The 17,734-nt window shown below is 20.9% G+C and overlaps 1 protein-coding gene across 1 annotated transcript; it reads right to left on the reverse strand.

The window, feature by feature from the left end:
* Positions 1 to 2,169: 2,169 nt before the first annotated feature.
* Positions 2,170 to 9,153, reverse strand: LOC149876494 (DNA-directed RNA polymerase III subunit rpc1-like). The gene is made up of 4 exons (XM_090075253.1): positions 4,890 to 9,153; positions 4,661 to 4,804; positions 2,520 to 2,534; positions 2,170 to 2,408 (listed from the first exon to the last, which is right to left on the reverse strand). The coding sequence occupies exons 1-4, from the start codon at positions 9,151 to 9,153 to the stop codon at positions 2,170 to 2,172; spliced, it is 4,662 nt and encodes a 1,553-aa protein (XP_089931379.1).
* Positions 9,154 to 17,734: the final 8,581 nt, after the last annotated feature.

The raw sequence follows: 17,734 nt of genomic DNA on the forward strand, positions 1-17,734 counted from the left end.
TATTAATTATTAATATAATTTTTTCTTCTAATAAAAATAATTTGAAATACATACTAATTATTAAATACTAATATATCTCATTTGCGGCTAATATGATTTTTATTAATAAGCCTGCTAACGCGCAAAATAGTATTATAAAAAAAGAAAAAATAATAGAAATTAATATGGGGCATTTAGATGAATATGGAAAACCAGGTATGTTTGATGTTGGAGATGATAAAATAAAAATCAGCAACATAGATGAAAGATATAAACCTTATAACAGATTAAATAAATATTATAAACTAGCGTGTCCTTCTGAGGAATTTAGCAATTATTATACTGAAATTATGAAGTATTACAAAAAAAATGAAAAAAGATATAATAAGAGTTCTGATATACAAGATGAAATAACACTAATGTCAAAAAAAATGTTTTTGAGCATATTAAGAATATATTACTGTACAGATGAGTATATTATAAACTCAAATGGAAATTACGATAGATATAATAGAAGAAACGAATGAAAATAATAGAAAACATTTTATAGATTATTATAATATTTCTATTACTGGGCTTAATGCCTTTGCTATTAATAATTTAAATTTAACAAGTGATAAGGAAAAAATAAAAAATAAAATATTAGAAATTAATTTAAGAAAAGATTTTAACATATTTAATATTAGTAATAACTATCATATGTTCGATAATGGTGTTAAAATAAATGATAGGGATGAAGAGTTTAAACCATATAATTATAAAATAAAATATTATAAAATAATATATCGCTCTGAAGATTTTGAAAAAAGCTATGAAAAAATTATAAAATATTTTAAAAAAAACAGGGAAAGATGGTATACAAGTGAGAATATACAAAATAAAATAACATTTATGTTAAAAGATATGTTTTTAAAAATATTAAAGATATATTACTGCATAGATGAAGATCTTATAAACTCAAGAGGAAATTATAACAGACATGTGAGCATAGTAGAAGAAACAAATGAAAATAATAAAATATATTTTATAGATTATTATGGACTAGATTTATGCGCCTTTTTATGTGTAGATGAATCGATCTGGTTAGAAGATTCAGATGATTATATAAATAATATCCCATATAAATATTTTTAATTATTTATTTAACATATTTAACTGTTATATTTTTTTATATATATATTTTTGTGTATTATAAATTTGATTTAATATTTAATTTAATCTGTTATTATAGTATTAGAATAACTGACTTGAATACTAAAATGAATGAAAATAACTTGAAGAAAGGAAATATAACATCTGGTAAATAATATTTTTGATTTCATTATAGATAAAAAAAACAAATAAAATGAATTGCTTTAAATTATATACCTATTCACTTAATAACAAATCAAACGAAGAAAATCTGAATAAAAAAAACATGATATATGAAGAAACTTTCTCATCTCAGGTTATTAAAATGAGTTTAAATTTTATATCTTCAGTTCAGAAAGAAGATGAAAACAAAAAAAATAGCAAGTATAATTTAGATAGATATCCAGATAAATATACATTTTTCAGCTTTGTTAAATTAATAAAGGATGAAGAATTAAATGAAAATTTAACTCTAGATAATATTAATGAATATATAAATTTTAAAACTATAAGGGATTTTTTAAATAGAACAGTAAAAAAAGAAAAAAATATATGTATAACCTTTGAATTAATAGTTGACTTTGAATATAATATCTGCTATTTAAATAACAAATATAGCAAAAAAAATAATTCAATAGAGGTTCAGAATAATATATCTTTGATAGCAAAAAAATATTATAAAATAGAATATATAAATTTTAAATATTACACTGATAAGCGCCCAAAAACAGAAGAAAATTTAGAATGTTATATAAACAAATATACATGTGAGTCAGATAAAAATAAAAAATATTTAGATTTATTTATTAACGAAAATAAATATAATATAGTTAAATTATATAGCAAAAAAGATGCGGTTAAGCTAATAACTGACGAAGATATAAGTGAAGAAAAAATAAACAAAAATGGTATTTTCTGTTATGTAAATCATGACAATATTTATAAATTCTTGGAAAAAGAATATAAATCTGCGGCTTTCAAAGAAAACGATATGATTGATATAATATGTTTTACTATGTTTATTGATGCAAAAAAAAATGAAATATATTTAGTTAATTCTTATTCATAATCTAAATATGATATTTTCTTAATATAATCATATATAATTAAAAAAGCCTCATAAGTGTTGTTATTATTATATTTCGCTTTTATTTTATCCATTTCAACTAATAAATCAGATATAAATTTAAGAAATCCGCCATATTTAGCAAAATCATTTCTAATTTCAAGAGGTTTTTCATCATAATATGTCTTTATAGTATAATAATCAGACGAAATTTTTAAAACACTATTGTATTCTAAAAGAATGTTTTTTAAATCTGCTTTTATATTTTCTATATCTTGATTATCTTTATTTTTTTCTATTGTATCTTTTATTTGTTTATTTAAATATAAGCTTACTATAATACCTTTATCTAGCTCTTCTAAATCATGAGATAATTTTAAATTATAAATAGAAACAGTAATAAAGTTAAAAATATTTAATGTTTTTGATAGATTATTTAACATATATTCAACAGTATATAAATCGCTATTAATATCTCCCTTTATAAAATCTTCGAACTCCTTTATTGAATCATTATATAGTTCTAATATTTTTTCTTTATCTGTATGACTCATTTCTTTAATAGCGAAAAAAATTATATATTATTAATCTGTTAATATTTTTAATTTAAAATAAATTAAATAAATATGAAAAAAAAATTAAATATATCAGATTATATATTAATTATATTAACAATTAATATGTATTTTTATTATACTGACAAAGCAAATACAATAATATATATTAAAGATAATTTAATTGTTATTTTATTATGCTCATTTATTATTACTATATTTGAAATATTAAAAAGTTTAACAAAAAAAATAGCAGTGATAATTATAAATAGTTATAATAAAATCTTTATTCTATCTAATATGATATATAATATATTAGAAATTAGCATGTTAATAATATTAATTATTAATATATTAGATGTTTTATTTCCTAATTAAAATACGATTGATCATATATAGATTTGATTTTTTTTAATACATTCATAAAATAATTAAAAAAAATGTCTTCAAATAATAATACCAAAGAAGAAAATTTTTATTTTGATTTTAACAAAAAAACAATATTAGATAAAAAAAATAATAATAATTATGAATCAAATGATGGCAAAAATATAAATAATAATAATGATAATAATAATGATAATAATAATGATAATGATAATGATAATATAAAAAAAATAATATTAAAAAGTATAGATGAAATAAGTAATAATCCTTTGCTAAACAAAAGAAGATCGCAATGTTATGATTAATTATCATAATAATTATAAAATAATACCAAAAATAAAAAAAAATATTTACTTGCGCCGCCTAAGAAAGTAATATAATTTAATTTAATTTTTTTATGCTAATTTAATATTGCTTAAGTTTAACATAAAAAAAATATTTACTTGCGCCGCCTAAGAAAGTAATATAATTTAATTTAATTTTTTTATGCCAATCTAATACTGCTTAAGTTTAACATAAAAAAAAATATTTACTTGCGCCGCCTAAGAAAGTAATATAATTTAATTTAATTTTTTTATGCCAATCTAATACTGCTTAAGTTTAACATAAAAAAAAATATTTACTTGCGCCGCCTAAGAAAGTAATATAATTTAATTTAATTTTTTTATGCTAATTTAATATTGCTTAAGTTTAACATAAAAAAAATATTTACTTGCGCCGCCTAAGAAAGTAATATAATTTAATTTAATTTTTTTATGCCAATCTAATACTGCTTAAGTTTAACATAAAAAAAAATATTTACTTGCGCCGCCTAAGAAAGTAATATAATTTAATTTAATTTTTTTATGCCAATCTAATACTGCTTAAGTTTAACATAAAAAAAAATATTTACTTGCGCCGCCTAAGAAAGTAATATAATTTAATTTAATTTTTTTATGCTAATCTAATACTGCTTAAGTTTAACATAAAAAAAAATATTTACTTGAGTTTTAATATATATAGTAATTTAATTCTAATTTAATTTAATAGTAAATAAATCTTATGTACCCTAATAATACATTTAATAACAAAAATATTAAATATATATTATAATTATTATTTTTTTCTTCTTCTGTTATATCTTTGTTATTTGAAGCATTATTATCTGTTTTTTTTTCTCCAATATAAGTGTATAAAATTTTATTTATTAAATCAGATACGTAAATAATATCATATGTTACGCTAAGTAATACACTATAACTAATATTTGATATAACTAAAATATAAATTATTATAAAAGAGTAGTAAAAATCAGTGTTAAATAAATACGCATATATGTGATTATATATTGTATAGCGTAATATTATTTTAATTAAATAATTTTTAATTATTGTTTTTATAAAACGATATGAGTATAATATAGCAATTTTTAAATTTTCTGATTTGTTATTATATATTAAGTATTCAATATTAATGAAACTGAAATATTTTTCTAATTTGTCTTTAAATGCTACTACTTTAATTATATTTAGAGCTGATTTTATTATAATTATAGAACACAAACTTATTAATAGAAAATCGACAGTTAGTGGATAATTTTTTATATTTAGCAAATGATTATAGTTGTAATATAATCCAGCAATAACAGACATATAATAATTTATTTTTGTCATTATTTTCATACAAATATTTAGCTTTATTTTGCGCACTATAATTGTTATTTTAAATATAATATCATAATTCAAATTATTATTCATCTGATTCATTTTCTTCTTTTTTGTAGTATAACTTACAATAACTAGTTCCTATTTCTAGATTTTGACCCATGAATAGACGCGACATTATATCATATACTGGTATATCTTTTCTTGACTTTGCCGCCATTATTATTCTGCCTTTAGGATCAGAGCTAACAGCAGATATCAGAGTAGAATCAGGTATTCTTTTTGATAAACCAGAAGATTTAAATGTTATAGCATATCCTCTATAAAATAAAGCATCAATAGATTGCATTATATGTGTTATATGAGTTTTTGCTATTTTCATTAACATCAACATAGTTGACACCCTAGCAGAATTTAATCCATTCATTTTTAATGATATGTTAGGATTTTCTGAGCATAAATATCTGAGATCCAAGCATTTTAAATTTAACACACCATATATATTATCTGATACTATTTTAATATAAGGTATAACTTTTGTCTCAAGTTCGCCATTTTTGTTTTCCTCCCATATTGTGTTATAAACAACATCAGCGTTTATTATATGAGGGAAGCCCTTAACAATAATAGAATCAGTAAAATTTTTGATTGCTATTTTAAACATATCATTTGTTACGCCATTAAATAGAACTTTGCCAGCTTCAACAGTAAACAGAAGAAGTATAGTAGATTTATATGATATTTTATTATAATCTGTATTCTTTTTTTCTGCTACTAATATGCCGGAGTTATAGTCTTCTATTTTTTCTATTATATCAGCTAATTTGACGTTTTTCTTTACTAGCTGAGATCTCACAAGTGTAACAGTAAGATATAAATCCATTATAACACTGTTATTCATATTCTTCTTGGTTATTTGATCAAATATTTGCTCGTCAGTAATGGTATTATTAGAAACATTTATAGTATCTATATAATTAGATAGACTATCTTCTACTATTTTGTTTATAATTTCGTTTTTAATATCTACACCGTGATATTCCTTTAACAGAGGAGCTATATATATATTTGCGCCAGTTAGTATGCCTTTAGGAAATATTATTCTGTTATGAGTTTTTTCGTCTTCTAGCATAGTATTATCAGCTTGCTTTTTGGGTGCATCAAGACTATTTTGCACCATAGTTTTAGATTGGTTGCAAACCGCTATCATACCAACTGCGGTGCCAGCGCATTCAATAGAGTCAATATATTTTAAATATATATATTCACTAAGTTCTTTCATCTTTTCTTTGCTTATTTTTCCAAGCATTATCGGTGAAAAAGAAAATAGTAAATACATGATAGTTATTTTTAGCTTGCTTCTTACTATAAAATCGTCTTTGACATATTTTAACTCATTGGAGTATACATTATTAATTCTGTTTATGCAATCTTTAGCAATAAAAATATTATTTTCTGCATTTTCGAGGTCAAATTTAGCATCTAAATCTATTTTATACTCTATTATAAATGGTACAGATATTTTCATATAATAATTAGAATCTATTAAGCCGCTTTTACTTAACAGTAATATACTCGATTTTACTTCTTCTACTATAAGTTTAAACATATCCCATGTTTGTTTTGCGTAATTTTGCAGCTCCTCATTTCCTCTGTCAATATTAAAATATGTCTCATATATCTTACTTACTGGCATTTTAATAAATTTGCTAAAAATCGCAGGGCACATGATTTTATTAACGGCTAGTCCATCATGACCATAAGACAGACTAGAATGATACATGTCAGTTGTATAGTCACCATAAGTAACATGACCATGATTATTCAAAACATAAATAGATAATGCATTCATTAGCTCTCTTCTTATTGTTCCAGCACTTGCGGTGCCATTTATTCTTTGTACTAACGCCATTATTCTAGTAACTGTTCCTTTTATTACATCTAATGCTGATTGACCTCTAATGTAATTTCCTTTAATATAGCATGTATCTAAATCTAGATGATTTCTTTTAGTATGTCTTGATGGGCGCCCAAATTGGTGCTCAATTGGCTCGCCTTTATATATTGGCGGCCCAAGCGAGGTGCCTAATTTTAATATAGCTTTACTTATGTTACCATCAATAGCCATGCCGCATCTAACAAGATTATTATTTCTAAAATCTTCTAAGCCGTTTATGATATGACGAAAATTTTCATCTGTTGGTTTTAACATATCATATACGTTCTTTTTTAATGTTTTATATGGCGTCTCATTATAATTAGCCACAACTTCACCAGCATAAAATCTTTTATTTTGTTCTTTTATTTCTTCTTCTTTTATTCTGATGTTAGAATCAATGTAATTGTAAGCTTCATCAGTGAGAGTTATATCTTTCATAGATAAAGTAAGATTTGTGCTGCGCAAATATCGCATAAAAAGAGTGTTAAATGAGTGCATTATTTCTAATGTTCTTTTTGCTCCCACACATTCTAACGTGGCTCTAAACAGAGAATTATTAGAGAAACATCCTATAGTATCATTATCTAATACACCACTAAGCATATAGCCATCTTTAAATACTACCATTTTCTCATCTTCTGTGTAATTCATAACATCTTCTATTTTTTTATCATAGAATGAAGATGCCTTTGTATAATACAAACCGCGCGGCATAAACAAAGATATTATCTGACGCCCAGTAAAAATTCTATTTGGTGTTATATTTTTGTTCATTAGATCTTTATATTTATCTTCATAAACACCAGGTATTGAGCATATAAGCCAGTTTAGTTTGTCTATACTTATGTTAGTATCTTGCGTTAACATAGACGCGCCAATTAATGAATTGCATTCTATCCCCAACAAAACATCACCATTTTTTATTGTTGTAACTAAATTCTTTGTTTTCATTATCATAGATAATTCTGCCATTCCATTCATATCACGAGGCGCTATTATAGAACTTTCGTCGCCATCGAAGTCTCCATCTCTTAGTTTCTTATATTCAGACGACTTTATACCTAATGAGTCGCCTAACTCATTTATTTTTCTTGATATTTTATAAGCAGAAATGTTATAAGGCATTAGAGTTGGAGCTCTACCAACTATTACTAAGTCGCCAGAGAAAATGTTTCTTTTTATTATATCACCTATTTGAGGAATATATGTCTTATTAACTTCTTCACAATATAATTTATTATTATCTGATGCGCGTATTATATACTCAGCGCCTGGATATTTAGCGCCATTAACATAAAAAGAGTTTAATCTTATCATGTTAAATTCATTATATACTTCTATTATATATAAATTCTTCATGAGATTTTCAGGTAAAACAATTTCGCCAAATTTAACAGTATTATCACATGTTGCTACTAGACGTCCTATATTATTAATCCTTTTTGCCAAAATTCCGCCTCTAACCGGACCATCTTTACCAGATATATTTGCTATACCGCCTTCAATCGATTTTCTATCTATAAAGGATATTATGCTTTTAATTATTTCATTTTTAGCATAATCCTGTCCAATTGATACTTTACCATTAACTATAGTATATATTAGATATAGCACAGCATCTTGATTTTTCTTTACATTTTCTGTTAACTCCTGATTAGATGATAGCTTAAAACCTTTACCACACTCAGCTGTTAATTTTAATATCATATTATATGCTGTAGTTATTTCGTTTGGCTCAGGTTTATTAGTAACAGCAGAAATAGAATCAAGGCGCATTGGTATACCACTTATTAGCGCGAGAGTATTACATAGCTCTTTTGGTCGCACATCAGGAAAATATTTATTAAATTCAGTTTCAGATGTATGCATTAAAGTATCATACACCATATATGGGTATAGATCATTTCTTATATTATTATTTAATACATATTTAAAAATCATTGGAAATGCTTTATTATCTTCTGCTATTCTTACTGGTGTTTTGCAACTAAAACATACGCCTTTTTCCAATTTCGCTATTACGTACATATGATTTAATAGATCTTTTTTTTTCTGATTTATGTAATCCCGTTCACATTCTAATTTTTCCGGAGAAAAAATAATTTTATTACATTTGTTATTAGGGCACAAAATTGATATAACTTTTTTTGTTATCATCATTATATTCTTATGTGGACTAAAATGGGCAAAGGTTTTAATATAACCATTATGACCTATTCTACAATGTTCCTTTGATTGATTACATGTTAAACATTTATATCTGTTAGAATCTGTACCAAGAAACTGACTTCGCGGGCCGTAAGCATGAGGAGTTTTATCTTGCGTGGCGTTAGCACTAGAAGTTATTTTAATAACTGCTTTTTCTTTGATCTCTTCATCACTCATTAGCTTAAACGAACATCCTATTACATAACCGTTAGGTATTATATCTGTTATTTTATATTTTACATCCATGTTTTTTTAAACAAATAATAAATAAAATTTTCACCAAAAATATAATTTTTTTTATTAACTTACGCAAATTTAAGTTAGCATAAAAAAATTAAATCATACTATATTACTTTCTTAGAGGCGGCGCGCTATTAAGTATTTTTTTTCTGTTAAACTTAATTTAATAATCAAGATTAAACACTTATATAATTAAATTAATTGTAATATTAAAATATATTTTTTTTTAATATAATCAAAAACACTATGAGTGTTATACTTTTTTTAATAGGCATATCGCTTTTAATTTTAACTTACTATCTATATCTTTTGAATAAAAAAGCAGCAATAGAAAAAAAATGTGGAAAAATTAAGCCTTTAGTTAATTCAGAAGGCAAAAGAATATTATGCCCAAACACATATACTACTGATTATCTTTATGCCGTCGAGAATGCAGCTGAGTGTAATAATGGCGCTTTATGCCGCAAATGTCATGGAACTAGTGATAGTTCAATACTAAATAATATACCTATTATATATTCACCTGATGGTAAGTGGCCAAATAAAATAGAAAAGATCGGTGAATATTATGTAACAGAAGGAATTGAGATGCTAAAAGAATGCGGTCAATAAATATTTTTGCGCCGCGTTATAAGATCATTTTTAAATATATATTTTGAATATTTTATCTAAAATAAAATGTCATATAAAACTATTTTTAAAACAAAATTAAAAGATTGTGATTTTAAATCAGAAAAAGTACATAAACCAATTTTATACGATTTTTACGAAAATTCAGTAAACGATGATAGAATACTAAATTTATGTTTACTGCTAGGAATATCAGAAAATGATATGAAATATATAAGAGATAAAGAAGATAATTCAATATTATCTACTAACAGATTTGTAGATGATCTTCTTTATAAAAAATATAATAAACAAAATAATAATGCTGTTATATTAAGAGATTTTTTTAGAGCTTCAGGTTTAACTGAAGAAGAACAGTATATAAATAACATAATAAATGAAAAAAAACAAAATGATGATAATGATAACGATTTAAATCTCTCATATAAAGATTGGGAAAATATAAAAACTCTAATGTATCCATCTATTAATGAGAAAATAGCCAAATGGGAAAAAATAGTCAGCCTCTATAATAATTCTGAATGGGAAAAAAAAGAAATTATAAATAAATATAAATCACATAAGAATACAACTAATAAAAAAACAAAGCTAGAAGAAATTTTAACTATAATTAGCGTAAGAAATATAGATATAACGAGATCAGATTTTTTAAAGTTATTAAAAAAAGCAAACTATAATAAAGAAGAAAGAATTTTTATAGCTAATAGAATAACAACAATGGATGATGATGATAACTAATAACTATTAGATTAGCTAAAAAATTTATATATATATTACTCATGCTGAATTTAAATTACGCAATGCTAATTTTAACATAAAAAAAAAATAAAAATACTTAATAGCGCGCCGCCTCTAAGAAAGTAATATAATCTAATTTATTTTTTTTCTGTTAATTTATACTATTATTGAATTTTATATAATACAAATTTGATTATTATTTTTATTATAGAAAAAAAAAATGAATATAAACAGGCTTTATTTCTCATATAATAAAGAATGTTTTACTTCAGATTTAGAAGAGGAAATAGATAAACTTTATCCAAATCATATATATAAATTATATTTGATTCCAAAAAAAGAAATAAGTAACATTCATTATCATGAAGAACATAAAAAGAATGAAAATTTAAAAGATTTAAAATCAGATAATAATATCAGGAATATGCTTATGTACAACTACTACTATTTTACTGATAATATGATAATTAAATTAAGAAAAAAAATATTAAACAAATTAAATAAAAAATATTATATTTTTATTAAAAAAATAAATAAAATAACAAAAAAAGATGAAGAAATAACAGAAGAAAACATAATCGATAATGACGGAGATTTTACATATGTGTTATATAATATAAATATGTTATTTAATTCAATTAACACTAAAACAAGAGTTTATAAAATACCGACTTATCAAGATAAAAATATAATTGATTACGAATCAATTATAGAAGATTTTAAAACAAATAAGGAAAATTATAAAGTTATAATTCTTGGTGAAACAAAACCAAAAAATGAAAACAAATATAAAAATATTAAACATAATATTAAAGAAAATATTTTATTTAAACGAAAAAAATATTTTGATCTTTTTAATATTATGTATAATCAATTACATTTATATCATCCTGATAATTACTATTATAAAAATAAAAAATGCTTTGAACCTATTATTAATAAAATGCTACAATTTGTTGCAAAAATATTTGATGTAGATATAGATATTAATAATACTAATAATAAATAAATATAATATTAATAATATATATTTACTTTATATCATTTTTTTTTATATAACATACTATAATAAGAAATTAAATTATTATCTGTTATTTATTATTTATTATAAGTTATAAATTTTCCCTGTTATTTATTACTTTTTAAAAAAATTTATTTTTCTAATATATTCTGCTAAAAAAGATTATCATTTAAATTGAAATTTTTTGTAAAATAATATATATATATTTTATTAATTTATTTATATTAAATTTATAGATAATATTTTTGATTAAAATTGAATTAAATAAACAGATAAAAATGTTAAAATCAATAATAACAGATGAAAAATTTAACATAGAAGATTATTCTATATCTCATATAAACATTATAAATAAAGTGTTTAAAGATATAAAAATGAATAATATATATTGTAGGCTAAAATATAAAGAAGATGATATAGATTTGGCGCTAAAAAATTATTGCAAAAAAAATAATATAAAAACAGAGCTAACAACAAAGCAAATATTAAATAGAATATCTAATCTAATCAATTATAATTATGGTGTTAAGATAAGCACCAAAAATAATTTAGTACAGAATGTCCTAAATTGTAAGAAAAAAAGATACAAATTATGTAAAAAAACGTATGTATTATATGATCAAAATTTAAATAAAATAGTTAGAGATCATCCTTGTGTTATACATAATAGCTGCGGTAGTGAGATTCAATGCATCAAAAATCTAAAACAGTCTAAAGAAAAAGAAGAAGAGGATAATAAAAATAACAAAGAAAAAATATTTAAAGAAAAAAATATAGAATATGACTGGCTTCCAGAGCAAATAAAAAAGGATATAAGCGCTCAAATTAACAATGAAGAAATTTTCTCCAAAAACAAAAAAATAAATGATAATGGATGTATTATATGTGATTGTAATTTTGAATATATTTAGTTAACGCCATACTCGTCACAGCCATAATTATATGGATTTTTTTTCACAAGTATATTAATAAATTTAATACATTCTTCTTCGCTATAACCTGATTTAGACATCATCTCAATGAAAAAATCTAAATTTATACATTTTTGTTTTAATATGATAATTTTGCTAAAATTTAATAATCTAGTAGTATTATTTCTTTTTTCTTTGTTTATTCTATCAACTATACTATTAAATTTTTTTTCTGCATTTAAATTTGTTAATATCATTTTAATTTTATTAATATTATTATTTAAAATTTTGCTAAATATTATCATATGCTCTCTACTAAATAAAACATCATTTTTTTCTAAATTAATGAAAAAATTATATTCATCTTTGAGATCCAATGAGGATAAAATTTTAATAACTTCTATTTGTTTTTTATGATTATTTTTAATAAATTTTTTTACATAACGCGCAGTTATATAACCTATATTAATATTAGAAGTATCAGCCATTTCTATTGTTTTATAATCCTCTTCTGTTAAGCCAATATTATAGCATAAAGATTTAAATTTTTGTCCAAAGCAATCCAACATGAAATTATTTATGTCATGAAGGGTGTTGATTTTAATATTATAATGATTATCTACAGTATATGATCCAATTAGTTTTAATATTTTGTATATTTTTTTCTGTAGAATCAATTCTTTTATTTTTTCTGCTTTAGTTTCATCCATTTATTATATTTTTATTGTTAAAATATATTTCAAATTAGCATAAAAAAATTAAATTAATTTATATTACTTTCTTAAGCGGCGCGCTATTAAGTATTTTTTTTTCTGTTAAATCTACGCGCTACTAAATTTAATATATAATTATAATATTAATTTGATTATTTTCTTATAAAAAAAAAATGAATAATAATAATAGCCTTAATTTTTCATATAAAAGTGAATGCTTTATTTCAAGTTTAAATAAACAAATAAATGATCTTTATCCTGATCATATATATGAATTATATGTTATTCCAAAAAATAAATTCAATATAATTAATAATGAATTTAATAATATAAATAAAATAAATAAAGAAGAAAAAATTAAAAGAATAAAAATTAATACTAAAAACCTCTTAAAATATCATAATTGTAGTGATGAAACTATAGCAAAATTAAGAAAAAAAATATTAAATAATTTAAATAAAAAATATTATATTTTTATTAGAAAAATAAATAAAAAAACAGGTAAAGTTGAAGAAATTATAGATAAAGATATTATTGAAAATGATGGAGATTATACTTATATATTATATAATTTAAACATGTTATCTAATTTATCTGGAATTAGATTAAAAACTTATATTATACCTACTTATGAGAATAAATATATAGATGATTTTAGTTCAATTATAAAAGATTTTAAAATAAATAGAGAAAAATATAAACCCATAATACTTGGCAAAACAGAACCAAAAAATAAAAACAAATATAAAAATATTAAATATGATGCAAAAAGCGAAAATTTATACCAATTACAAGGGTATTTTGATTTGTTTAGTATTTTATTTGGACAAATATATTTATATCATATATATTTTGAATTTTATAACAACAAAATATACAAAATATTAAATCTTATAGCAAAAGTATCTGATCTTGATATATCATTTCCATCCGATACTATTTGTGATTATAATAGTTTATAATTAATAATATAAAAATAATAAAACAAAATAATAAATATATAAATATCAGTATTAATAATTATATTTAATAAATATTTATAAATATTTTTTTATACTAATTTAAATTCTTTACAGCCATCAAATTAAATTTAACAAAAAAATATTTGCGCCGCTTAAGAATGTAATATAATTTAATTTAATTTTTTTATGTTAATTTAAGTTTACGTGAGTTAAATTAATTTTAACAGAAAAAAAAATACTTAATAGCGCGCCGCTTAAAAGGATAATATAAATTAATTTAATTTTTTTATGCTAATTTGAGTTTATGCAATTTGACAAAAAAATATTTAATTTTAAATTTAATACGATGACTGATATATTTATTACTAGCAAAAAATACTAAATATTTTCTTAATTATTTTCGCTAATTTGAATAACAATTATTGTAAAATAAATGATATTATAAGCAAATATAAAATGTCTCTAATAACGATTACTCTTTATTTTAGCTCTCTTCATATTTCTAATGTTACATACGATGTTAGCAAAACAAAAGTAGAAAACATAGAAAAATATAAAAATATATTAAATAACTGGTTAAAGGAAGAGCTAATGAAACAAGAAAAAAAATTTCATGATGAAAATACGGGATTTTTAATTTTTGTTATAATTATGTTTACTATATTTTCGTTAATAATGTTTTTATTTTCATTTGATTTTTGTTACAAAATCAAAAGAGATAAAAAATATATAATCACTAAAATATAAAATATATAATAGATAAACATATTAGCTGTTTTGAAAAAATAATTTTATAATATTAAACTAACGTTAAGTTAAAATGTATATTAATACTAATATGTTTAAAATATTAAACGAAACTAAGATTTGCGATGCTAATATTTTAAACTATAATCAATTTAGCGTGCTAGCAACAAAAAACAATATCAATCAAATTTTATATAGCATAAATGAATGTCTTAAATGTCAGGTAAAACTTGCAGCTAAGGAAAAATGCTATGATACATTTTATATAGCTTTTATTCCTCTTATATTATCTATTATATTAGTTATTTTATCATGCTTTATAAACGGATGGTGTAAGTTTAATTTCTGTAAAAATATTTTTCATAAGAAAAAAGGAAAATATCAATTATATCATATAAGTTTTTTAGATCAAGATGTTGAAAAAAATATTAAAAACTTAAATGAAGAAACTGATAAAAAATAAAATATAAATAATATTTTATAATTTAATAACATATTATAATAAAAAAAAATAAATATTTAAATTATTTATTTTTTTTATATTATGTTAACGCGTAATTTAAACCAAATGAAAAAGAAAATATATATGTTATTTTATTTTTTTCTGTTAAATAATCATTATTAGGATTAATAGCTGTTATTATCAATTCCAGTCATAAATAACTTTGTTTTTTCACATTCAGATTTATAATATAAAGTTTTGATTTTTTTTGATATTTTTTCAGCTGTATTAGATGCGCCGCCAGCCAGGAAGTCTTTTAAATTTGTATATTTATCTTTACAATATATATTTAAATTATATATAACTGGACGTAGTTTTTTAACAGCATAATTTAAATAATAAAGAATATTTGTGCAGGCACAGAATATAAAAATTATTATAACTGTTGCGCCTATATATCCTATTATAGACATTGCTAAAGCATCTGGCTTTATATGCAATACTTTATTATTTTTTATATTTTCAGTCTTATTTATTATTTTAGTCATATTAATATTAAACATATACATTTTAATATTTTACTAATAAGCAGCAAAATTAATAATTTATTTATATACTATATTAAAATCAAACTAGAAATCATTTTAATTTTATTTTATTTAAATAAATAGAAGAAAAATAAAATAATATTTTTGTTATTTTATTTTTTGCTAAATAACTTACTTATTAAAATTTATCACTTATTATAATAATATTTTCTTTAATATATGATGTATATGAATATTTTATCACACTTGACAATTTTATAATAATATCAGTTAGATATTTTTTAAATTTGTGTATAATGTTTTAAATAAATTAATTAAATAATTAATTAAAACTTTAATTTTATTATTAAGATATTTTATAATTAATATTATATAACTTATTGTCAATACTTAAACCATTGATAGTATGAATAAAATATAAAAATGAACATAATTGTAAATAATATAATATATAAAAATTCTTGAATTTTCACTTGATTTTACATATTTATTATAATTTATAGTAAAATTTATTATATATTTTTGTTGTATTTAATATATACATTTTAACGTCTTATAAGTAAAACTAATTATTAGAATATATTCTAATAAAAATCATATCAATTATTAGTATATATATTATTAACAAATATAATTTTCACTAATAATGTTTTTATATTTATTATTTTTTCTATTGTATATATTTTTAATTTTTTCTGATACTTTTTCTATAGCATCAGATGTGCCGCTAACTAAAGAATTTTTTAAATTTATATATTTATTTTTAAATAAATTACATGAATTACATATTATTTAATATATAATTCTGTTAATACAAATTAAATAATCAATAACTCCAATATAAGAACAAAAACCAAAACATAAATAGCCAAAATATAATGCTGCACTTGTACATATGATTAAAAGATATATTATAGAAGCTGCATTATTCAAAGGCGAAGTATGCGAAATTTTATTATTATTTTCTGTTATATTTCTAGTTACATTCATTATTTTTGTTATATTATTTACAATTGGTGGTGTACTTTTTATTATATCATTATAACCATTACATATACATTTATACATTTCTGTCATTTTATTAACAGTAGCTAAATTAATTATTTATTATAAGCTTAATAATAATCAAATTAGAAAATATTCTAATTTATTTTATCTTAGTAAATAGCAAGAAATAAAATAATATTTTTGTTATTTTATTTTTTATTAAATTATTTAATATAATATATTTAAACATCAACCAAATAAACAATTAATTATTACTAAAAAACATTCTCTAATCGTATATAAAATAAAACATACAAGTAAATTAAACAAAAATAAAGATAATATTATATAAAATGCTATCATCTATTTTTGCCTGTTGCAGCCATAATCATACATAATAATTTATATTACATTATTATTATTCATAGTATTATTGCTTTGAATACACATTTTTATTATTTACTGACAATATTAGTATTTACTGCAATAATTATTTTTTTTGTTAAACTAAAATTAAATATAATATAATGATATTACTGTCAAAAAATTTAAATAACAGAAAAAAAAAAATACATTATAACTACGCTATTAATATTTTAACATAAAAAGAAATATATAATATTATTATACTACTCAGTAATACTTATTTGCTGTGGAAATTCATTATCTTTGCCTTTATTTTCTAATATATTCTTATATAATGCTAATTTATTCTTTAATCTTTTTTCTTTGTTTTTATTTTTAATTACTAATTTATCTGCCCCAAACAGAAATGGGTTAAAATTAGCCGCTTCAACAGTTAAATATTCGATTTTTTTTTCTAATTTAGTATAGAAAGAATAAACAAGAATATCATAGAAGTTATCTAAAGAGCTGTCAACTTTATTA

This window comes from Hydra viridissima, unplaced genomic scaffold (genome assembly GCF_058129835.1).
Source record: "Hydra viridissima isolate aposymbiotic clone 2 unplaced genomic scaffold, HvirCarnegie_v1 scaffold_19, whole genome shotgun sequence".
NCBI lineage: Eukaryota > Metazoa > Cnidaria > Hydrozoa > Anthoathecata > Hydridae > Hydra > Hydra viridissima.